At 49.9% G+C, this 23,811-nt stretch overlaps 2 protein-coding genes across 12 annotated transcripts in view; both read left to right on the top strand.

Moving 5' to 3' along the window:
- GBF1 (golgi brefeldin A resistant guanine nucleotide exchange factor 1) overlaps window positions 1-19,260 on the top strand; it is a 154,432-nt gene extending 135,172 nt beyond the window's left edge. For 4 of the 10 annotated variants that reach the window (XM_025210111.1, XM_025210025.1, XM_025209989.1 and 1 more), the window contains exons 24-41: window positions 202-295; window positions 3,239-3,415; window positions 3,931-3,995; window positions 4,110-4,233; window positions 7,551-7,622; window positions 8,219-8,313; window positions 9,281-9,434; window positions 9,647-9,869; window positions 11,580-11,743; window positions 12,004-12,250; window positions 13,040-13,239; window positions 14,191-14,341; window positions 14,692-14,822; window positions 15,262-15,363; window positions 16,001-16,114; window positions 16,346-16,523; window positions 16,783-16,920; window positions 17,288-19,260. In XM_025210111.1, coding sequence (XP_025065896.1) covers window positions 202-295; window positions 3,239-3,415; window positions 3,931-3,995; window positions 4,110-4,233; window positions 7,551-7,622; window positions 8,219-8,313; window positions 9,281-9,434; window positions 9,647-9,869; window positions 11,580-11,743; window positions 12,004-12,250; window positions 13,040-13,239; window positions 14,191-14,341; window positions 14,692-14,822; window positions 15,262-15,363; window positions 16,001-16,114; window positions 16,346-16,523; window positions 16,783-16,920; window positions 17,288-17,568 — 2,710 coding nt within the window. In that variant the 3' untranslated portion in view covers window positions 17,569-19,260. Of the gene's footprint in view, window positions 1-201; window positions 296-3,238; window positions 3,416-3,930; window positions 3,996-4,109; window positions 4,234-7,550; window positions 7,623-8,218; window positions 8,314-9,280; window positions 9,435-9,646; window positions 9,870-11,579; window positions 11,744-12,003; window positions 12,251-13,039; window positions 13,240-14,190; window positions 14,415-14,691; window positions 14,823-15,261; window positions 15,364-16,000; window positions 16,115-16,345; window positions 16,524-16,782; window positions 16,921-17,287 lie in introns of those variants that run through there. The other 6 variants (XM_014524407.2, XM_014524378.2, XM_025210300.1 and 3 more) reach the window with 4 other exon arrangements.
- Window positions 19,261-23,585: 4,325 nt separating this feature from the next.
- Window positions 23,586-23,811, top strand: part of LOC102383897 (transmembrane protein 150A-like) — a 29,837-nt gene continuing 29,611 nt past the window's right edge. For both annotated transcript variants that reach the window (XM_025209845.1, XM_006014797.2), the window contains exon 1: window positions 23,586-23,648. In XM_025209845.1, coding sequence (XP_025065630.1) covers window positions 23,608-23,648 — 41 coding nt within the window. In that variant the 5' untranslated portion in view covers window positions 23,586-23,607. The remainder of the gene's footprint in view (window positions 23,649-23,811) is intronic.

The following is a 23,811-nucleotide window of genomic DNA, read 5'->3' as shown; positions in this document are numbered from 1 at the left end:
GGGCTGTTTGCGGCCTCCCAGCCACCTGCTGCGAGTAGCCCAGGCTCTGTGGCTGGCAGCAGCTGCCCAGAGCCCAGGCCAGCTGTGGCATGCCAAGCAAAATGGCCTCACATGCCATGTTCTAGCATGCATGCCGGGGGTTGACAATCCCTGTTTTATACTCTTGGTTACGTTTTCTGGGTTTTTTTGTTTTTCTTTCAGGAAATGTGCAATGATTTCTGCTCACTATGGCCTGAGTGATGTGTTCGACAATCTCATAATTTCTCTCTGCAAGTTTACAGCTCTCAGCAGTGAGGTGAGTTTTTATAGGGAGGTGCAGGAAGTAGACTTCTGGTGTGTTTTGTTTGTCTCTCTGTCTCTGGTATAACAAGATTAACTTTTAAGCGATGATAATACCTATGGATACATATTATATTTCCTGTCACACCGGCCAAGTCCAGGGCTCTCTGGGGTGAATTCTTAAGGGGAAATGAATGGAGAAATGTGATTTCCACGTTAAAAAATAGGTTACCACATTACATTATATCCCATTACCCCACTGAGTACTTCTAAGCATAAATCATGTGGTATTTCATGAGGGATAGGAAGGGGCCACCTATGATAGTCTTTTTTTCCCTTTTATATGGGCTAGATCAACAAAGTGATGCTTCTGAGTTCCAAACTAGAGTAGACCCTGCAACTGTGAAACTGACAAAATAAAATAAAATACAGGATTAGTCTAGTGCCAAGAATGCCCAGTAATTTCCAAAATGCCTTAGGACTGTGGCAGAGGCTCTGCATCCACCCAGTATAAGGGAATGGGTGAGTATGCTTTGAACTGTCCCTTGATGACAGTCTGACAAGATCAGGAGAATCAGCCCAACATTTGCAAGTGCTAAAGCCACTGATTGGGAGGTGTATAAAGGAAACCATTCACATTCAAAGCATAACTTGAATCAAAATCTCTGCTTGCCCAGTGCAGCCTCACCCTGTAGTTTTTCCAAGGAATCCTGTGTTTGAGAGGCAGGCTGTCCAGGATGCTAAGAAGGAAGTCATAGTTTATTTCTTCTCAAGTACCAGGATCAAAAATATTAAAAAAAGGCTCATGAAGACTGCTTTGAGAACCCATGTATTGCCTGCGCCAGAAAGAAGAGTGCTCAGATAAAAAGAGGGAGAAAGTTATTTAAGAATTTAGGAAACTGAGCAAATCTCAGTGATCTCTGAAATCCTGTTGTGTGGTGACTGGCATTAATGCAAATAAATGAATTTTGGCTTCATGGATTGTCAGAGTAAGTGTTGGATTAAGTGTTTGAGGCACTTCTGTCATGGCAGAGGTAGCAATGATGCCTTACCAGTTTGGTTATTAGAGAGGCAGAAAAGTTCTGACTGGTTGCTTTGAGACTCCATCCTCTTTCACAAATACAGAACACTTGCTATCCTCCAAGCACACCAGACCTTGCAAGTATCACTGGGTAAGGCAGACAGTGGAATGTCTACCCTGAAAGAAATGCTGCTGCTGCTGTGTAGATCATCATTGCAGGCTTTAGAGCTTTGGGCTTACTAGACCTGAGCTCTTAGGGTCACCAGCTATTACTAGCTGCATCCCTTCTAGTTGTAAAACTGGCATGTGGAACAGCCCCAGCTCTATTCTAGCTAAGCAAGTGCATCTGTGGGTTGTGTAAAATCAAGTACTATGATTCTTATCTTTGGCTAAATTCCAACTGTACCAATTACATTCTGCTGTTCTAAATTCCCATAAAGCTTGGAGACAATAAGGCAACTGAACAAATATTTGAGAACAGTATAGTTGAGTGGGGAGAAGTTCTCTCTCAACCCTTGAAGACAAAAGAAAGAGCAACAGTTAGAAAGTAAGGATGGGAACGTTTTAGTTTTAATGTATCTGTTAGCCATTTCCCTGGACAGATAAGGGAAGTAATAAGGTACATAGTGATTGCAGTGCTTCAGAAAACATGGTCAAGTTGGAGAGCATCAGGGACTGAAGAGATGGAAAGGGATTCTGGAAACAGTTAATTAGTTACGCTGCCCTGCATTTCAGTGGCTCCAGTGGTATGACCTACCTGGACTATCTTGATAATTAGATGTTCAGCCACTGAGTGTTTTGCTGTTTCAGGTTGCTGGGATCAGCTAGATGTGGCTTGTCAGTGCACTGAGGAAGCCAGCACTGATAACAAAGTTCTGATTATGACGAGAGCTCACTGACATGTTTGTTCCTGTGGTTCTGTCACAGCAACAGAGAGCCTGGCACAGGAAATGGAAAAAAGGCAGCTGAAACATTTGTGCTATGATTTCCAGCATAGAACTGCTAATGCAACACAGCTCTGAATCGAAGATCTGTTGTAGTCACTAGCATTTGAGGGCACCTAGCCTGAAGCAAGTACTAGTGTTTTTAAGTGGACATTTGTTGAATGATGGACATAAATCAGTTTTATTGGACTTCAGGTGTGAGCTCTAGTTCTGTCCTTATTTTCTCTGTATATCTCATAGTAGTGGGATTATACAAACCTCTGGTCTGTGTGAACCAAAAACAGCAAAGCTAGTTTCTTGGTGTACTGTTGCTGCTTTTGTGAGTTTCAGAGGCTCCACAAAAATCATTGGACTTTTTTTTTTTTTTTTTTTTTAATCTCAACTGATATGGCTGCTGTAATGCTTTTCCCAGCTACTCCACTTTGCAGCATGTGGTCAGTTAGAAAGTGCGGTAAGAGATCCCATCTGTGCTTGAAAAACACTGTCTATATTGAATGGATTGCCATTATGAAGAGGCTAGGATCTGGTGATTAGTGCCTGGGATGTATGGGTTCTCTTCCCAGCCTTGCCACTGTTGAAGTGGGACCTTTAAACATGTGACTTCTCAGTACCTCAAGTTTCCTCCCTAACAGGACCATGTAAGAATTCTTGCCTCCCGAAGTAGTGGTCACATTAAATGTTGTATTTGTGAAGAGCTTTGATTCTGTAGTTCATGTTAAATAGCACTAGCAGATCTTCAGCAAGCCTCTCCCTGTAACTGTGTGTACCTCTTGAAGAGTGTGTCTAAATATTCCGTCAGGAATCAACAAGTATTGGAGAAGTCAGCTTCTCCCCGTCCTTCCAAAGTGAATGCTAACTGAGGAGCAGTAGCTTCTCCACAGCCTCTTACCCAGAGCTAGTGACTGTCCTCTGCTAGTTCCAAAATAGCCTCTCCTGGACTGTACTGAAAGGAAGATGTCTCTTGCTGACTAACTGCCCCACTTCTCACTTGCAGTCTATAGAAAATCTGCCTGCTGTTTTTGGAAGTAACCCCAAGGCCCACATTGCAGCAAAGACTGTGTTTCACTTGGCTCACCGCCATGGTGATATTTTGCGGGAAGGCTGGAAAAACATCATGGAGGCCATGCTGCAACTTTTCCGAGCAGAGCTGCTGCCCAAGGCCATGGTGGAGGTAATGACAGCCAGCTTCTGGCTAATTAAAGATGGAGGGTGGGGGACGGGACACACACACCGGGGCTAGATTTGCAAAGTACCAGTTCAAAGGGAAGGAAGGGAGCATTTTTAGCAAAGGAGTGACTATGTTAGAGTACATATACAGCCACCAGGTCCTTGCAGGGCTTAGCACACTGGCTACCTGAAGCTTATTAGGTGGGGGGGAGGTATTAATTTTTATTTTATTTGATACATTGTAACACTCAAACATCTGCTAAAATAAAATGCAAGGCATATGGGGGTGGGCATGGGGGAAGACAGTATTGGATGAGCAGCACAAAAATAAAGAAGGCCCATTTCTATTATATTAGTTGTTATGTGTGAATGGAGGATGAGGGCAGGAGGACCATATATGAGGGTAAGTAGGTGTTCTGGGGCAGTATAATAGGGATAGGGGGAAAGTAGGACAGATGTGAAGAAGGATGAATGTGTAAGGAAGTGAACAGTGGGACATACACTCTCTTCGTCTTCCAGGTTGAAGACTTTGTGGATCCCAATGGCAAAATCTCTTTACAGCGTGAGGAGACACCATCTAACCGGTGAGTGATGTGGAAGGATCACACTCTCCACTGGACTCTTTGTAGGACCCAGTAAATCCTTTTTTAGTTTGTGTGGTTTCTTCTCTGGCTGATGCGTGCATCTTTTGTTTGCAGTGGTGAGTCCACAGTTCTGAGTTTTGTTAGCTGGCTCACCCTCAGTGGTACAGAACAATCTGGCATAAGGGGGCCATCTACAGAGAACCAGGAAGCAAAGCGAATGGCTCTGGAATGTATCAAGGTAATTCACAGGACCCAAAAATGTCTGACACAGAGAACAGTCCATTGAGTATGGGGCAGTGTGGATGGTGCGTGTATAAGGGCAGTGCTGCACAGGTAATAGGAAATGGAGTCATGCCTATAAATGCATGCATGGGAATGGGAAACCCCTTCGATGGTAACAAGAGATCCAAAGGGCTTGGTAATGGCAGACAGCAACAAACCCGTTGTGTTCTGAACAATAGGGAACTGGAGTGAGGTGCGCTTTCAGAGGTTGAGTGCCATTGGACTGGAAGGGCTCTGTGCTTCCACCTCTGTGGGGCTCCCCGCGTTCCAGCTGGGAGCCCCACATGGAAGCACCAAGCATGATGGTGTGCGACTGGACAGCTGATGAATAGGGAGGGGAGCTCCTGCCTGCAGGGGGGTGGTTTGTGGGTGGGTATGGCCCCCCTTCTTCATGCTCCCCTTCATAGTGCATAGCTCCCATCAATGGCAGCAGCAGTACCAGCAGGCAGTGGGCCCTCAGGGTGCTCATGGTCTGCAGCAGGCAGCGCACTCTGGCAGTGTGCAGCTCTGGCTGAATCCTGGGAACATGTCAGCACAGAGCCCGTCCGGCCTGCTGGTGTGCACCTCCGAGCTGGACTGGGCTGGCTCTGTGCCATCACGTTGGGCTCCTGGCACTGCAGGTGGGAGTTGCATGCCACTGGGCTGGGTTGGGCTGGCTCCCTGCCTCCACGTGGGAGTTCTAGCACTCCAGTGGAGAGCCACACATGGAGGCACAGAGTCTGCCTGGCCTGATGGCAGGTGGACCAGGAGTCGTGGGGAGTCATGCGCCATCAGGCTGGATGGACTTCATGACTTCACGTGCGGCTTCCCACTGGAGTGCTGGAAGCCCCACATGGAGAAACGTAGCCGGCCTGGCCTGGCTCGGTGGTGCCCCCACGTGCAGTGCTGGGAATTAGCCCAGTTCTGCTGGAAGGTGTGTGCTCGCACGACAGAGCCACATGCTGCCAGGGGGGGTCTGCCTGCTGGAGGCCATGAGTGCCCTGAGGACTCGTCACCTGCTGCCACTGCTGGCGGGGGCTGTGCTCCATGGGGTAGGGGAGCGTTTGGTCCCCCCCCATCCACTTCCACACCTATCCCCCCCACAAACCCAAAACCCACCCACTCACACATCCGAGCCCTCCACATCCCTTCACAACCCCCCCCCACATGCACACCTCCCCCACAGATCTTACGCACACTCTTTGAGAAGATCATCAAGGAGCACATTTGTGATGGGCCGGCATCAGAAATGATGCTCAGGGGCAATCAGCATGGATTTATTAGGGGGAGATCATGTCAGACCAACCTGATTGCCTTTTATGATCAGGTCACAAAGGCCATGGACGCAGGTGTCGCGGTGGATGTAGTCTTTCTGGACTTCAGCAAGGCCTTTGACACCGTCTCTCACCCCATCCTAATTAATAAACTAGGCAACTGTGGCATAGATGCCTACACCGTCAGATGGATTGCAGATTGGCTGAAGGGTCGCACTCAGAGGGTGGTGGTGGATGGATCATACTCGACTTGGGGGGAGGTGGGTAGTGGAGTCCCCCAGGGCTCGGTCCTGGGCCCTGCGCTGTTCAATTTCTTCATCAGCGATCTTGATGTTGGGGTGGAGAGCAACCTGTTTAAATTCGCTGATGACACCAAAATTTGGGGGGAGGTGAGCACGCTAGCAGGGAGAGAGAGATTGCAGAAGGATCTGGATAGGTTACAGGGGTGGGCAAACAGGAACAGGATGTGTTTCAATACGGACAAGTGCAGGGTGCTGCACTTGGGTAGTAGGAACCAGCAGCACACTTATAAGATGGGGAGCTCCCTACTTGAGAGCACGGAGGCGGAAAGGGATCTTGGTGTCATTATTGACTCCAAGATGAACATGGGCCGACAATGCGAGGTCATGGTTGGCAGGGCTAACCGGACCTTGTCGTGCATCCACAGGTGCATCTCGAGTAGAGCCAGGGAGGTGATCCTCCCCCTCTATGCGACGCTGGTCAGGCCGCAGCTGGAGTATTGTGTCCAGTTCTGTGCGCCCCATTTCAGGAGGGATGTGGACAACATGGAGAGGGTCCAGAGGAGGGCCACCCGCATGATCCGGGGACAACAGGGCAGACCCTACAGTGAGAGACTGCGGGACCTGAACCTATTCAGCCTCCACAAGAGAAGGCTGAGGGGGGACCTGGTGACCGTCTATAAACTCACTAGGGGGAACCAGAAGGGTTTGGGGGAGACGCTGTTTCCCCTAGCCCCCGCTGGCATAACAAGGAGTAATGGGCACAAGTTGATGGAGAGGAGGTACAGATTGGACATCCGAAAAAACTACTTCACAGTTAGGGCGGCTAGGAGCTGGAACCAACTTCCAAGGGAGGTGGTGCTGGCCCCTACCCTGGGGATCTTTAAGAAGAGGCTGGATACCTACCTGGCTGGACTCATTTGAGTCCCGTTTTTGTTTTTAGGGTTTTTTGTTGTTCTCCCGCCCTGGCGGGGGGTCGGGCTAGAAGATCTATTAGGTCCCTTCCGACCCTGAAACTATGAAACACTCCTCCCCCCCAGCTATCCCCTAGCCACACCCCACACACAATATACATGCATAAGACTATTTTGAGGTATTATGCAATCACCTCTATATACACTATGCACACACACATAAATTAGGACAAAAATAATTTTTTAAATGAAATTAAAATATGTTATAGTAGATGTTTGATTTTTAGTATATGATATGGGTTTTTTTTCCAATTCCAAGATGGCACCTCCCCCCCCTTCCCCCCTCCCCCCAAAAGGAGTAATTCTAGGGGCAAGGGAAGGGACTTCTGATGGCAAGGGTTAGGGGTGGGACTTCAGTCCCAAGATGGCAATTGCGGGGTGGGGCAACTGTCAAGGGGCAGAGCTACCCTTGCAGCCCTTGACAGCTCACCAAAAGTCATTACTTGGCCCTCCAGCCAAAGTAATTGCCCACCACTGCCCTTGGGGAACTGAAAAGTACCTTTGAAATTATAACACCAGACTGATAATCTTGTACCTGCCCTTGTCACAACTTGACTTGCTCAGGTTGGATAGTAAGACAATTATTCTCTCCCCTAAAATCAGTTTGGGGAGACCGGGTTCATTGGAAGGAATGGTCTTCAGTTAAATACCTTGGTTTGAGAGAGGCTGTGTAAATGGGATTGAACCTCCCTTCACATTCACTCTGTTTAAGCCAAGGTCATAACTGCATGGGTGGACAGTCATGAACTGTTTCTCTGGCATGTGGCCTCACTAACAGCATGCTCTCCCCTTTGTGACTTTCTTCAGCAATGTGACCCTGAGAAGCTCATCACTGAGAGCAAGTTCCTTCAACTTGAGTCCCTGCAGGAGCTCATGAAGGTGAGGGCCATTGCAGGCAGATTGTTGTGTTGGAGGGGGGTGTACTGTATGTGAAATTACCCCATACTGTGATAGATGTCCCTTGTAGATCCTTCTCTAGGTGATTTGTCTTGAGGTTGTTTAAGAAGAGTCCTCAGTTTAGTTTTTGTGTTATAATTTACATTTCAGGAACAATGAGAAACTGAGCAAGGGCTTTTGTAGTAGCAGAGGAAGGTGTTGATTTGTTCACTGATTTGCTAAAAGACCTTGGGGGCAGGATTTTTGTCAAAGCTCTGCAAACTCTTGTAGCCCTGCCCTGGAGCCTTCTCTCCTCCCATTGATACACTGTGCCTGAATACCTGCTAGAGTTGTGCACTCATGAAGGTGTCAGAAGAAAGCCCAGTGGTTGTGCTTTCCTAAAACTACTGAACCAGGGGCAGAAGTTGTATAGAACTGTGTATCTTAAAGACAAGACATTACAGAGAGGCAGAGCTCCTGATGAGGTGAAGGTGTTGATCTGTTTGTTGCTGGGTCCCAATGAACTCCTCTTTCTAAAAGGGGTTGGTGCACATCTTGTTCCAGTGGTGACTTCTGAAGCTGGTTCTTGGCTCTTTCAGGCTTTGATCTCTGTGACACCTGATGATGAGACATACGATGAGGAGGATGCTGCCTTCTGCTTAGAGATGCTCCTGAGGATTGTGCTGGAGAACAGGTGAGACCTTGAGATTCATGCAGATGTTCTGTGCTGCTTCAGTGATGACTGTAGCTGCTGCCTAGTTCCTTCGAAGCTTGGTTTTCCCCCAAGAAGTAGCAAGTAGATGCAATTGCAGGGCTTAGCAGTTGTACTAAAGTATCTAAGCAGCAGGATCATACACCTGTAGGTCCCTGCTTACTACAGTAAGACTTGGAGGACTCTGACTAAAATGAAACCCCAAATAGATGGGGAGGTGGAACCTGGCTGAGGTGGGGTTGGCAACAGTTTTGCAGCACCAGCTTGCTTTGCAATCAACAAGCACCCTTCCTACACATCTCCTAGAGCAGGCTTGGCCAAACTTCAGCACGGGTGCCACAAGTGGCATGGGGAGCAACCTGTGTGTAGCACATGGCAGATCAGGGAGGGGACAGGCAGCACAGGGGCAGATAGGGCAGGAAGCAGAAAGTAAAGCAGCAAATAGGCAGGGGAGCCTAGGAAAGAAAGCAGAGCAGCAGATCAGACAGGGGAAGGGGATTGGCATAGCACTTGGAAAAGGTGTGAGGCTCATTTGTGGCATGCCTGTCAAACAGGTCATTCCCCATTTAGAGAGTGAGGTGGGGTAGCCTGTTCCTACATTTGGCATGAGGCTGTTGCAAGGCTTGGGAGGAGTATGGGGAACCCACAGGCATCTGGAATACTAAAGAAGGGGAGGGGGTTTGCTGAATATGCAAAGGGGCATGGAGGACCCATGGAAGCTTCTGAGGCAGAGCTTCAGGTGTTCTGTTCTTCAGCCGACTGCTTGTGAATAAGTGTTGAGATGCTGGACCACCCTTGCCTTGAGTATCTGCTCTTCACATCTTCTTGCAGGAGCTTCTTATTTGAAGCAGTGAGATGACAGGATCTCCACAGTGCTGGAATCAGTGTTTTGGCCCTATTGGGCATTTGCCTTCATCCTGACCATTCCCCCTCTCGTTGTATTGTCCAGGGATCGTGTAACCTGTGTCTGGCAGACAGTGCGAGACCACCTCTACCACCTGTGTGTCCATGCTGTGGAGTTCTGCTTCCTTGTTGAGAGAGCAGTAGTGGGGCTGCTGAGGCTGGCTATCCGGCTCCTACGCCGAGAGGAGATCAGTGCACAGGTGAGCAGAAAGGTGGGGTTTCTGCTGTCACCAGCCTGGGAGAGAACTGCTGCTGTTGCCTGAAGGCTGGGTTCACCTTGTAATCCCTTGCTTTGCCTTGACTGCTGAAGCCACAGCTGTAAGTAGTGCTAAGTGGGAGAGAAGGACTCTGGTAAGAGCTGAGAGTGGAAATACCTGGATTTTGTGTGCTCACTATCACCTTCCCTGGCCAGGTACTCCTTTCACTACGTATCCTGTTGATGATGAAGTCCAATGTGCTGTCCAAAGTTAGCCACCAGGTTGCCTATGGTCTCCATGAGCTCCTGAAAACCAACGCTGCTAACATTCACTCTGGGAATGACTGGTACACACTCTTCACCCTCTTGGAGTGTATCGGGTCAGGGGTGAAGCCGCCCCCAGCCCTGCAGGTTACCACAAGGGCAGATAATGACACAGGTAAGACAGGCCGGCTGCTGCTAGGAAATCTGATGCCTGCTTGCCAGATAAGCAGCTGCTTCCTTAGGCTTTTCAATTAGCAAAGGGGACTGTAGGAAAACAAAGCTGATATTAAACTACATTAGCAAGATTAAAAACCAGCACCTGGTGTTCACTCTTACTCCTGCTCTGTCCCTTTCTCTGCTTTGCTCTCCCTCTCTGCTCCCTGAGCAGGCACAGCTGCTTGAGGGTCTCTGCTGTGTTCTTGGAACCGTTTCCTGCTGGTTGTGGTCTCATGTCTTGGGCAATAAGCTTAATCCTTCTCAGGGGGTACAGTGTAAACCCAGCTGTTTTCTATGTCTTACCTGAAGGAGTTGGTAGGAAAGTAAAGTAACTGGCTCCTTTCTAGCTGGTTCCAGTGTGTTGTGTAGGAAAATTGCAACCAGACCTGAAGCTGTCTAGGTTTGGAGGGCACTAGGCCCTCTCTCAAAACCTGCCCACTGGTTCCTCACCATCTACACTACTACTCCTAATCATGGTAGAGAGCATCCCAGTTGGATAAAGCCAGTTAGTCATCCTCCACCTATGCGACTATGCCTTCACAGGTTTGCTGCCATAGGCCTTAAAGGGGCCACCTAAAAGGCCTTCCAGGTAGTAGCTTTGTTTTCTCCTCTGTATCCCTGGATTTTGCTTGGTAGGACCTTAGGGTTTGTGTGCATTGATATGACAAGTTCCATTATCCTAGATTCATAGAAATTGGAGAATGAGATCTAATACAAGTTTTGTTTTGCCCTGTCCTTTTGCTGCAGTCAGTTTAGGCCTGCTCTCCAATTTCTTTTCTAGTTCTTCTCTCTGTTTGTTGCATGAGAAATCTGTGATGGGGATACAGATCTTCTAGGAAACATGTGTTCAGCCACTCATTCACAGCAGGGCTCTACCTACATCCCTGCTGGCTGGAGTCTACTCAGTGATAGATGCTAGAGAAAACTTAGTGGTTGCTTATAAATAAACAATATCCCAATGGGCTGTAAATGCTGCCTTAGCAAGAATTGCTCAACTTGGAATATGTGGAATATCTAGAATGCTGGGAAGGGAGTTCTTCTGACCCAATGCACCATGCTAATGTAGGCTGCTCTCTGTGTGGAGAATAAAGTCTGTACTGAGGGGTGCTGGATGAATACTCCACACCTAGCCCATGTAATTCTCTAATGTGTTGGCAGGTCTGCTCTTCCTAACTCTAGTATCCATAATACTCATACTACAACTTCAGTCACGTGCCCCCTTCCCCTAAAGAGTGGGGTCAATTTCTGTACCCTCTGGAGCAGTGGTTCTCAACCTTTTTAGACTCCAAGCAGCCTCCATAACTTTTCTGAATTTAGCAGAACCGCTTTTGCAGTGCCTCAGCCTACCTCACTGGTTCTCAACAGGTGTGCTGCCAGTGTTGTGGCAGCTAGGTAGAAGTGCCCTGTACACCTTACGCTGAGTGTGGAGCCTGAATGGGAAGTGGCTGTGGCATAGGCGGGCATTCCTACCTGTATTAGGAGAGCACAATAGTCCTGTTGCAGGGGAGAGATGGTTACAAAGATCTGCTTGCTTGCCCTCCACCCCCTGTAGTTGGTGCTCTCTGACTTCCTCAGATTAGTCTGGCCACTGCCTCTCTCAGCTGCTGTTTCCTTTGGTGACCTTGTTTTGCTCTGGCTCTGGCTAATTTCCTTGTCCTGCTTAATGAAGGTGCTCAGTCTGACAGCGAGGTCTCCTCCTCCTACCATCCAAGTGACGTGAATCTGGACCGGGGCTACACTTCTGATTCGGAGGTATACACAGATCACAACAAACAAGGCAAGATGCACCGCTCAGTGACTGATGTGGACATGGTGAACAGTGGCTGGCTGGTGGTGAGTAATGCAAGGACTCCCTGCTTCCCTCTGCACAGGGTGGGGAAGGCTGGTAACAGAAGGTTTGGATAGTGGTTGAAGGGAGAACAGGACAAGGATAGGTAAAAACAAAACAAAATAGGGTCTTAGCAAAGCAACACCTCCTGCTGGCTGTAGAGGAAAGGCTTTTCTGTAGGCATTGGGAAGGGCTAAGGTCCACATGATGTGCTCTGTGCCAAGCCAAGCTGTTGCCCTTATGCTACTCTTCCTTTGCACTGCAGGTGGGGAAGGATGACATTGACAGTCCCAAATCTGCCACGGTGCTCAACAGGCAGGGCCCATCTCCTCTTGTGAACCAGTACAGCCTGACTGTGGGACTGGACCTTGGCCCACATGACACAAAATCTCTCATGAAGTGCGTGGAGTCTTTGTCATTCATCGTGCGAGATGCTGCCCATGTCACACCAGAGAACTTCGAGCTCTGTGTCAAAACCATCCGCATCTTTGTGGAGGCAAGCTTGAATGGAGGTGAGCTGGCATTTGGGCACTACCACGGCTGAGGCCTTGGCTACAGTGCATGGAGTAACAGCAGTGAATGAGCCTGGGGCTGTGCAGTTGTCTCCTATGGAAAGAGGGGAGGATGTTCTACTAGATTTGGCCCAGTGGAAAGTGGCTCAGTAGGGGACAGTCCTGCACTGGTTGCTGGAGTGACAGGCTAGCTATGACGTCTTTCCCTTGCTCTTTCCTGTCCCTTAGTCCTGGGTTTGAGGGGAGCAGAATGTCTGGTGTGGAGAAAGAGAAGTATGGTCAGCATCAAATCATGGAGAACAGGGCTGGGAGAGACCTTGGAAGGCTGTCTAGTCCAACCCCCCTGCTCAAGTTTGGAACATCCAATCTAAACCATCCCAGCCAAGTGTTTGTCTAACCTGCACTTAAAAAGATAGATGAGATTATTTGTGCAGGAAGGGAACCCTCTACTACTTTTATTCTACTACCTGGTTTAAAATTGAAATATTTGTAGGAAATCTGACTGGTAGGACTTGAGCCCACAACCTTTGCTTGCCTTCTTCACACTGGAAGCCCAGTATGTTACCAGCTAAACCTAATGCAGGCAGGGACATTTGCTCCTGCTGTAGTTGCTTCCTAACCTGGATTCTCTTGAGGCATGTTGGGACAGTTTCACTTGACCGCAGCAGCAGTGCCCACGCCATGGCACCCCAGTTGAGAACCTCTGCAGTAAGGACAACTACGTCCACAGATGGGTAAGTATGTATAGGTGGCATGTAGCAGGGTATGTTACTGTCCTTTGCTTTCTAGGGTACAAATCCCAGGAGAAGCGGGGTAAGAGCCATAAATATGATAGCAAATCCAATCGGTTCAAGAAGAAGCCAAAAGAAAACTCTACGCGGCGTTCGCGGGTCTCAAGCCAGCACCAGTCTCATGCCCATAGTGATGAGGAGGAGGATGAGAGCATCCCTGCCAGCTACCACACTGTGTCTTTACAGGTTAGTCAGGACGTAAGTATAGCAAGGATTTCCTCCTCTCCTTTCCCATCCTTGGGGCCCCAACACCCATCCTTGATGGGGAAATACCTGTGGCACTCCCGTGGAAGGGATTGAGCTACACTTCAGCTTAGTGGCTACCTAGCAATGATACAGGTGTTTAGTGTTAGTTTCTGACCTATGGGGAAGGTGGGATGTGCCTATGAAAGAATCTGTGACCAGGAGAGAGAAGGCCTGGGAGGTGGGTCTCTTTAATAAAGAAGGTTAAAATGTATCTGGGTTTGTTGGAGTCACTGAAGAGGGAAGGGAGAAGGAAGCTGAGGTGAGGAGGAATGTGGAGTGCTAGCAGGGAGTTACAAAAGAGAAGGGCATTTTGTGCCTGAAAGCTTGTCTGACATCTCTTCCAACTATACTGTTGGTTCAGTAAAAAGTATCACCAAAAACTTTGCTTCTTTCATATTTCCTGGACCATTACAGCTATAACACCATTCAAACCCTACTGTTGTATTTAAAAACATTGGGCCACAGACCCAGAGTTCAGTCACTGAATGAATTATTAGTACCTTAAGTTCCTTTACAAATGTTACAGCTCAAGAGCTTCATTACAGGTGTCACTTAGGTAAGATCAGGTTGTCCCTTCTCAGCTCAGCTGCTCTGAAACTCCAGTTTTCTCCTTGTACCATGGGAGATGCCTTCCCTTTGTTCCAGGAAATGGCTCCCTTCTTTCCTACCTAACCAACTCTTCCTTGCCTTGGTCCTCCTTCCTTTGTGTCTTGAGAGGCTGTCTGATGGAGTATGCAGATATCTTTAGCACTTAGGGTGTGGTTCCCACTCTCCCCCACTTATTTATGCACTGGGCTGCATTGTGGGAGTTTCAGCCGTACTGGGGAGGGCGAGAGGAGGCAGGGACAGAATCACTTTGAGAACTCCATCATGCATGTCACTGACTGGTGCCTTTAATTGCAGTTACTGGATCTCATGCACACCCTGCACACCCGAGCAGCCACCATCTACAGCTCCTGGGCAGAGGAGCAGCGCCATCTAGAGGCTGCCGGGAAGAAAATTAAAGCGGACTCTCGTACACTGTGGTCCAACTGCTGGTGTCCCTTGCTCCAGGGTAAAGCTACCAGCTGCTGGTAATGGGAGGGATACTTCCAAGGTCAAGGTGGGGCTTGGAGCAATCACTAAAGGTATATCGATTAGCTTCTTAGAGGGCAGAGGGAGGATAGCTCATTAGGACTTGGCTCATTAGGACTTTTGTTCCCCAAGTCCAATATCTCTGCTGCAAAGAGGGAATGAGGATGGGCTAGCATCTGTCTGTCTATAGTCCTTGTCACCCAAGGCTCTGTATACCTTGGCAAAATGCTGCTTGTCATTATCATGTGGTTTCCAGTTGTCTCTGGGGAGTGGGGGAAAGAGATGTCATATCGGGCAGGGGTTGAACTCTAACCTTCTCTCCACATGCAGGTATTGCTTGGCTGTGCTGTGATGCCCGGCGCCAAGTGCGGATGCAGGCACTCACCTACTTGCAGCGAGCTCTCCTGGTTCATGACCTGCAGGCCCTGGATGCTCTCGACTGGGAGTCCTGTTTCAATAAGGTACCTTTCTAGCTAGGCTCTGCCTTTGGGAGCTGGCACATTAGCTGTGCTCTTGTTGGGGGAGGGGAGTGTCAAAGACCCGCAGCTATCTGGGGGTGGAGGGCACTGGCTTCTCATGCAGTCCTCCCTTGGGGCACCCCAGATATGCAGCTCCCACTCTGGGAGGGGTGAGTGGTATTGTTGCCTCCAGTGTGTGTCCCTCTGAAAAAGAAACTTCTTTGCCAGTTCCCCCCTCCACCCTCTGCTGTATCTTTCAGGTATCAAATGGGTCCATTTCTCCAGTGTTTCCTGTGCTTGGTTTTGTACTTCCTTGCTTAGAAGTTGGTTCCCAAAGCACTGGGAGCCAGCCCACACCTGTGGGGTTGACAGGCTCAGATGAACTTTGTGTATCACCACAGACATTCCTTGAGCTCCAACCACTCTGATGTTGCTCCTGCAGGTACTGTTTCCTTTGCTGACAAAGCTCCTGGAGAACATCAGCCCAGCTGACGTTGGTGGGATGGAGGAGACCAGGATGAGAGCCTCAACACTGCTCTCCAAGGTGAGGGTTCATTGTGTGGCTCCATCCTATCTCTGTTTGGGTATTTTCTAAGTCCTCTTGGGCTAGGCTCAGGACATCTCTGTATGTTGTAGGAAGAGCTATGAAAGTTGTTCTGGAATTTTGACCAAATTTGATGCCGAGGGATGTGGTCTTGGAGGTTTGACTACCATGTCTGCTATGGCCAGGTTCAGAGCTGGACATCAGGCATTTCCCCTGCAGTATGTGCTGCACCTGTTTTAGTGTATCCTTTTCAGGCCCTTCTCCCTCATCTCAGTGTTCTGAATATTGGCAGGATAGTTCAAGGTGCTCTCCTTACACTGATAAGTGATAAGGCTTCTGTCTGCTTTTGGTCTGTGTCCAAGGGACAGTGGGCATTGAAGGTCCAGGAGAGAGGAAGGTTTAGGATTGTGGGCCATTGTACTGAAGACCTTCAGGAAATTAGGTTCAACCCTTCAAAGCCTGGGGAAGGGCAGGCTCAGGACTCCTTGTGCAGGGGATCTGTGTGCCTGGAAGCCTACTTGTCCCAAGCCTGCTAGAAAAGGGAGGGCTCCCACCTTGAGGGTTTTACCCCAGGGCTGAGAGTGGTAGTTCTGTGACCTCACAGGGCCTCTTGACTTGTGGTTCTGCTCTGCCTCAGGTGTTCTTGCAGCATCTCTCCCCCCTCCTCTCACTGACAACATTTGCTGCCCTGTGGCTGACGATCCTGGATTTCATGGACAAGTACATGCATGCTGGCTCCAGTGACTTGCTGGTAATGTGCTCAGGGGGTTCCACAATGTTTCTTCTGTGTTATTTGCTGCTGCTGCTTCCCTCAACTAGCCTGTGCTCCTTCTTCCGCCCCCCCTTGCTTGCCATGAAATAGATCCTCATGTTCCCCAGTCTCCCTGTCTTCCCTTGTCCTTCAAGAACTTCCTCTAGCTAGTCTGAGGCTCCATCGCTGCCAGCTCCAGCTCTCTGCTATAAGGAGTGTCTCTTATTGCAGCTGGAGGCCATCCCAGAATCTCTGAAGAACATGCTGCTTGTGATGGACACAGCTGGAATATTCCATAGTGCCGATTCGCGGACTGGGTACTCTGATCTCTGGGAGATCACCTGGGAACGCATCGACTGCTTCCTGCCTAGGTTGCGGGACGAGCTCTTCAAGCAGACAGTCATCCAAGGTAGGCAGGGCTCTGAGCTATGGCCTTGCCATTGCACTGACTCCCTGCATTGTGGCCCAGTCCTTTGCTCCCCAGTGACAGTGCCTCTTCCAGGCAGTGATGTGCCTGGATGTTGATGGGACTGAAGGCCAGGGGCGGGGTGCTCCTTTTGCCCAAGTCATGAAGGCAGTTTTGGGAGCAGGGCAGGCTGGGTGGAAGGAGCAGGCTTTATGTTGTTGTGGGGAAGCATGCAAATACACTGCTTGTTCTTTGTGTCTAGACCCTGTCCCCAATGTGTCAGCAGAGCAACATCCTCAGAAGCCAGTGGCCCCCACTGTACCTGTTTCACCTGTGGGGGATGCAAGACCAGCTGCTCACCCAGTACCCTCAGAGAAGCCCTCTGAGCTGGGGGCCAGTGGTGAGTCCCCAGTATGCTCAAGCATTCACCCCACCGGTTCAGTTAGGTAGAATTGATCCACTTGTGGCCTCAATCTGAACTAGTCTGTAGTCTCTGGGTCTTCCATGGCAGGCTCTGTGCCATGGGGAAAATTCCTGTGATTGACCCTTGCTTACCTTGGCTGGGGGGAGGTGAGAGAAGGGTTGGGGAGGAAGCAGGGAGAGTATCTGAGGAAGGCCCTGAGGTCACCTATTGGCTCAGGAAGCTAAGTATTTGGAAGAAGGCATTGGGGGATGCTCTGCAGTCCCCTCTTGGCTGAGTGACAGGAACAGTACAGGGACTTAGGCAGGGCCACTGTAAAATAGTGTCCTGTTTTTTCCCTCTGCAGATTCTGAGAGAGTCCCAGGACCAGCCATTATTGGCACCCCTGGATCCCCTTCTTTCTCTACACCGGTATCAGTGAAGACGAGCCCTGTCACAGACATACCACCTTCTACAGCACAGCCACCACTCATCCTGCAACCTCTGGCCTCCCCACTACAGGTCGGCGTACCGCCTATGTCTCTACCAATCATTCTGAACCCAGCGCTAATAGAGGCCACTTCTCCTGTTCCTCTCCTGGCTACTCCACGACCTAGTGACCCCATGACAACCTCCGAAGTCAACTAGGCTGAAGACATGCAAGAACTGTTGGCTGAGGAAGGCTTGCAGGTGCAGGGTGCTGGCCAAACATTCCCTGGTAGTTGCCATATTTGCTGTAGAAGATGTTTGAGTGGAAGGGTGGCAGGGCACTTGGCAAGGCAGCTGCTAACACCCTCCCGGCCCGTGTCAGGCTCTGCTCCCTTCTTGTGGCTGTGCCCAGGAGTCCCTGGCTTTCTTTCTTTAGAGGTTCATCACTGTTGCTGCCCAATCTCCTTTCTGCCTTTGCAGTTTCAGGGGCTAGGCAGAACTTACTCTCAGCCACCAGGGAGCAAGCAGTTGAAGATGGTAGCTCTCCACTGGGAGAGCAAAGGGCAAGTTCTCTGATTATTCAGTGCAGCAGGGTCCCAAGACAGTTCTCTGCTGGTTTTCCTGTCCATGTGTCTTGGCACACTGCCTGGCTGGCCCCTGGGCATACCCAGCAGGGCAGGGTTGTGACTTTCATTTCTCTGCTCAGAAATGTACAGCACCCACCCTGTGCCTCTCAATTTGTTGCCTATGAGGTGCAGGCTGCCTCAGCAGGCTGTGGAGTACAGTGCATCACTGCACTCCCCCAGAACAAGTGGGAAAGTCTGGCAAGACTGCTGAGGAAGGGGCCACCCTGCCCTTCTTCCTCTGTACATAATACATAGCCAAATCTTTCTGGGTGGACATCTCTGGGTGGGCAAACTAGGTAGAAGCCAGCGCAAAAAGGAAGCGGTTGAGGGCAGGACCCCAGAGATGTCTATTCCAAAGTAGCTACGGCAAAGCTACTTCCACGGAGTTCAAATGGCTTTTGATCCAAGCACCACCAGGTGCTGCCTCCTCCAGCCATCTAGGGCTGGATGGTCCTTCCTAGCTTTCAAGAGGACCTGGGAAATGACTGGCACTTAGTGCTAGCTCTGAGCACCTCTGCTGTGCTGTGGTGGCCTTGCTGCTGGGAGCTCCCCCAGAGACTACACCCCATTGCAAATTCTAGTTGTAGGGAGTCAGGGCACACAGCTTCCCTCCTTCCCTGCCCTGCAGTCTTGGAGCAGAGCCCTTGATAGTGTGTTTCACTTTGCTTCTTCCCTGCACCAAGGATGCCAATACCCTTCTCTGCCATCCCCTCTGGCCCGAAGCAGAGCCAGCTGGTTGGAACATACCATATCTCAGTTCTTCCTATTTTCTGAATTAGTTTTATAAATTCTTCATGCTGATTGCAGAAACCCCATTGGCAACTGGGGGACAACTCCAATCTGGCTTGTACTGTATTGTCAGGAAACCCAGACTGAGCAGGTGGGAGAGCTGCAGAGGGCAGATGATGTATATAGAGAATAAATGACTACAAATCCAATGGACTTTTTACTATGTAATAAATGTCCTGTAAATGAACTGTGGTCTGGCAGTTCCTTTTCTCTCAGGGGTCAGTGATTCTGATACGTGAGCTTTGGGGAGAATAAGGGATAATTGTGAGGGTGCTGCCCATTGTGCAAGACAGCAAGGGTATGTCCCTGCCTAGCAGGCACTATGGTGAGGTACCCATTCATAGTTTCATAGTTGTTAGGGGCTGGAAGGGACCTTACAGATCATCGAGTCCAGCCTCCCTCCACTTGGGCAGGAAAGACGGCTGTGGTCAGCTGACCACAGCAAGATGGCTGTCAAGAGGCTTTCTGAAGATTGCCAGGGTGGGTGACTGTATCACCTTTGAGGGGAGCCTGTTCTAAACCCTCAGTATTCAACTTGTAAAGAAGTTTTTCCTTATGTTTATAGATTTCATAGACATCAGGGCTGGAAGGGACCTCGGAAGATCATCGAGTCCAGCCCCCTGCCCAAAGGGCAGGAAGTCAGCTGGGGTCATAGGATCCCAGCAAGATAAGCATCCAGTTTCATCTTGAAGGTGTTCAATGAAGGCGCTTGAACCGCCTCCGGTGGCAGGCTGTTCCAGACCTTGGGGGCTCGGACAGTAAAGAAGTTCTTCCTTATGTCCAGCCTGAAACGATCTTGTCGTAGTTTATGACCGTTCGACCTAGTCGTCATCCCTTGGGGTGCTCTGGTGAACAAACGTTCCCCCAGATGCTGGTGGTCACCCCTGATAAACTTGTAGGTGGCCATCAGATCACCCCTGAGCCTGCGCTTTTCCAGGCTAAAGAGCCCCAGGGTGCTCAGCCTGTCATCGTAGGCCTCTGATCATGCGCGTGGCTCTTCTCTGGACTCTCTCAAGCTTCTCCACATCCTTTTTGAATTGTGGAGCCCAAAACTGGACACAGTACTCCAGCTGCGGCCTCACTAAGGCCGAGTACAGGGGGAGAATGACGTCCCGGGATTTGCTTGAGAAGCATCTATGGATGCAAGCCAGCGTTTTGGTCGCTTTACTAGCCGCCGCATCGCATTGCAGGCTCATGTTCATCTTGTGGTCAATGATGACCCCCAAGTCTCTTTCTTGCATAGTGCTAGCCAACATAGCACTGCCGAGCCTATAAGGATGCTGCGGGTTTTTTTTCCCAAGGTGGAGAACCTTGCATTTATCGGCGTTGAACACCATCAGATTCTCGTCTGCCCACTTGCTGAGCCTGTCCAGGTCAGCCTGGATAACCTGCCTGTCTTCTGGTGTGGATGCTTTTCCCCAAAGTTTGGTGTCATCGGCGAACTTGGCCAGTCTGCTTCTGACTCCAGTGTCCACATCATTAATGAAGATGTTGAACAGTATGGGTCCAAGGACAGAGCCTTGGGGGACCCCACTGGTCACAGGACACCACGATGAGTGACTTCCATCGATTACTACCCTCTGGGTCCGACCACGGAGCCAATTTTCTAGCCAGCGGATCGTGGAGGACCCCAGGCGACAATTGGCCAGTTTCTCCAAGAGGCGATCATGGGACACCAGATCGAAGGCTTTTTTGAAGTCAAGATATATGACATCAATCTCTTCTCCCTTGTCCAGGTGATAGGTCACCTGGTTGTAGAATCAGGCCATCTTCAATCAGCCCATTATTTTTAGTCCTCCCCTGGGGGGCCTTGGTGAATAGTTGCTCCCCCAGGCCCTGATGTACTCCCTTGATATACTTACAGGCTGCCACCAAGTCTCCTCTGAGTCTTCTTATCTCCAGGCTGAACAGTCCCAAGTCATTCAGCCTCTCCTCATATGACCTGGTCTCTAGGCCTCTAATCATGCACATGGCCCTCCTTTGAACTCTCTCGAGCTTCTCCACATCCTTCCTGAAGTTCAGCACCCAGAATTGGATGTAGTACTCCAGCTGCAGTCTCACAAAGGCCCAGTAGAGTGGGAGGATGACATCTTTAGCCTTGCTCAAGATGCCTTGGTAGATGCATCCCAGTGTTTGATTAGCTCTGCCAACTACGGCTTCGCATTAGTGTCTCATGTTCATTTTGCTGTCTATCATGGCACCCAGGTCTCTTTCAGTTGTGGTGCCAGCAAGCGTAGCACTGCCAAGCCTGTAAGTGAGTTGTGGGTTATTTCTCCCCAGATGGAGCACTTGTCATTTAATACAGAGAAATGCAATCAGGCTGAGGTCTGCCCACCTCGCAAGCCTGTCCAGGTCAGCCTGGATCGCCCTCATGTCCCAGTCTGAATCTGGCCTGCAAGGAGCCCCAGGGTCTGGATCCAGCCTGGAGCACAAAGTGAATGTGATGCCCTTGCTTTAAACTGTTTCAGAATACAATTGCAAATGGTAGTGAGGTGAAAAAATATCTTCATCCTTTCTGCTTGGCTTATGGAATTTTGCTTTAAAACAATCTAGGGTGGGAAACACGCCACTGCAACTGGGCCATTTGTCTAAACACGGAGAAGTCCAAGGGCCGATTTAAAAGCAATCAATTGGAAGCCACACTAGTGACTTCATTGCACCAGTACTTTGTTTACTTGTACACACTGTTCTTTGCTTTACTAACAGCAAAACTGAACAGAGCATGCTGTCTGCTGCTGTTACCAACAGGATGCAGGACCCAAACTAGTATCAGACCATAGATTTTTTTCAGGCTGGACTGTATTGGCCTTAGTTTTATTACAAACTCAGCATTACTGCACAGGGCATTAAAATGGCATTTGAATTTTTCAACCTACTGTTGGTCCAGGTAACATTTAGCAGGACAGAAATAGTAAAAAATATTATTTTTAGTTTTGCCTGTAGATTTAACAACACATAGAGTCTGTTTGTCTGTCAGTGTTGGCCTCCAATAGCACAGGGGAGGAGAGGGAGAGGCCCCTCTTTGAAATGCAGTTGCCACATCAAATTAGGTGTGGGAACTCAGGAGCACTTGCAGAGCTCTGAAACTATCTTGCTTATTATAAAATCAAAACTGCATCTCTAACTACAGTGGGTTTTGGCAGTTGAATGCAGTAGTCATAAAAATGTTTAATACAAAAATGCTATGTGTAAGACTAGATTTAAGCACTCTGTATACATGAATTTGGGGACAAGGTAGGGCAGGAGGGGATTTTCAAAGGCACTCTGCCCAGTAGCTCCCACTGTGGTCTCTTGGAAAAAATCTGGCTCTAATTATAGGGGCTGAGTTATCTTGAAAATCTGACCCCAAGCTCTTGCAGACCACCTGGGCATGCAAATAAAAGCCTTAACGTCTTCAAAACCAGGCTTGGTCAGTTTGCACTGTTCTTCCTATTGTCTGTAAACAATGTAGCCCCCAACAAAGGATGCTGCATCCATCAGCAGCTGCATAATTATCCATGGAGCCCCAATATAGGGGCATGTATTGTTCTTGACAGGCAGTAACAATGTACTATTTGTCTATGCAGAAATGTCTGCTGCCAGCAGAGGGAGTGTCAGATCTACTAACTAGTCAAGCTGCAACCCGATTCAGGTCAAGGTTCACCTAATATGGAAAGAGGTTTAGGAGTAAAGCAAACTAACTTGAAGTAAGGTCTTGCACTCCAGACTTCCTGCACTGAGAGGCCAAAGGAATATTACCAGTTTGGAAATCCTGGACACACTGCCCTTCCCGGCCAGGCACTTGGCTTACTCCTGCTGCCCCTGGCTTCATGGAGCTGCCTCAGGCCACATTGCTCTCCTCTAGCGAGCTGAAACCAACAGACACCGTCTCCCAGCACTCTATACTCTCAGATTCAAGCAGCTTTGAGTCAAAAGAAAGTATCTAAAGTGCTAGAAGGAAACAGTAGCCAGCTGCTGTGGGGGCTTTACACAAGCAATGCACGCACCCAACAGCCCTCATCTCCCTGCCCAAGACGAGCACCATACAGACTTCTCACCCACGGACTCCGGCTAGTCTCAGTCACTTGACCCCAGTAGCATAGAGAGCTAAATGCAGGGCAGGATGCTGAACCCTGGCGGAGAGCCAATCCCCACCTTGGCCCAGGCTGACAAAGTGGGTGATGGGCAGCTTCCCCCCTGCCAGGAGCTCTGTCTGACCTGCAAGGCAAGGAACAAAGCAGCCAGACAAGGAGAGAGGGTTGCGTGGCCTAGTGGTTGGGGGCTGGGACCTCACTGCCAGGCTTGGCTACAGCCACCAGGTAGTCAAGGGAGGGGAGCCTGGCTTCCTCTGTATGTTCCTGCTTTACAGGGGAGGCTGGCAGGAGCCTTTTGCCATATCCCCGCAGTGAGGAGCCAGCGGAGCAGGAGGCACTAGGAAGGAGGGTGTTGGGCAGGGCTCCTTGCTGGAGCAGGCCTCAGCCCTGCCTGGTCGCCCTCATTTTTATTAATTTTGTGTCTAAGTATGTGGTGCTACCAGGGGTGAGTCTCTCTCCCAGACCTTTCAGCGTGGGGCTTCAGATACTCCCAAATCCATGGCTGACAGCCTATGTGCAGGCCCAGGCCCGGAGGCCTTGGGGTTCAGAGACCTCTAGTGTCACTTGTCCCCAGCCCCATGGCCGGGGGAGCAAGCTAGAGGGAGACCCCCCATCGCTGTCCAGTGGGAGGCTCGGTCTGCCTCTGGCAGGCCTCAGCCACCTGTGCTGATCAGGTGGGAAGAAGGGTCTTCCCTCGCCAGGTCCCTAAAACCACCTGGGCCGAAACCACTGTCGCTGATGGTGTCTCCCCAGCCGGGCCAGACATAGGCATGGTGAACCGTGCAGCCACTCAGGGCCCGGACCGAAAATGGTAATTTTTATGATGATGATCTCTGGCGAAGGGGGCCGACACAAGTTGGCCCGGGGCCGCCTGCAGTCTAGGTCCGGTGCTGCTCCCCGGCGGGGCTGTGCCGGCCCGGAGCGAGCCTGGGGGCGCGAGCACCGCGAGGGGAAGGCGGCCCCGGCCCGGCGGG

Source organism: Alligator sinensis, unplaced genomic scaffold, assembly GCF_000455745.1.
Source record: "Alligator sinensis unplaced genomic scaffold, ASM45574v1 scaffold264_1, whole genome shotgun sequence".
Taxonomy (NCBI): Eukaryota; Metazoa; Chordata; order Crocodylia; family Alligatoridae; genus Alligator; species Alligator sinensis.
Note: the sequence above shows the minus strand (reverse complement) of the source record. Positions and strands in the feature narration are given on the sequence as shown.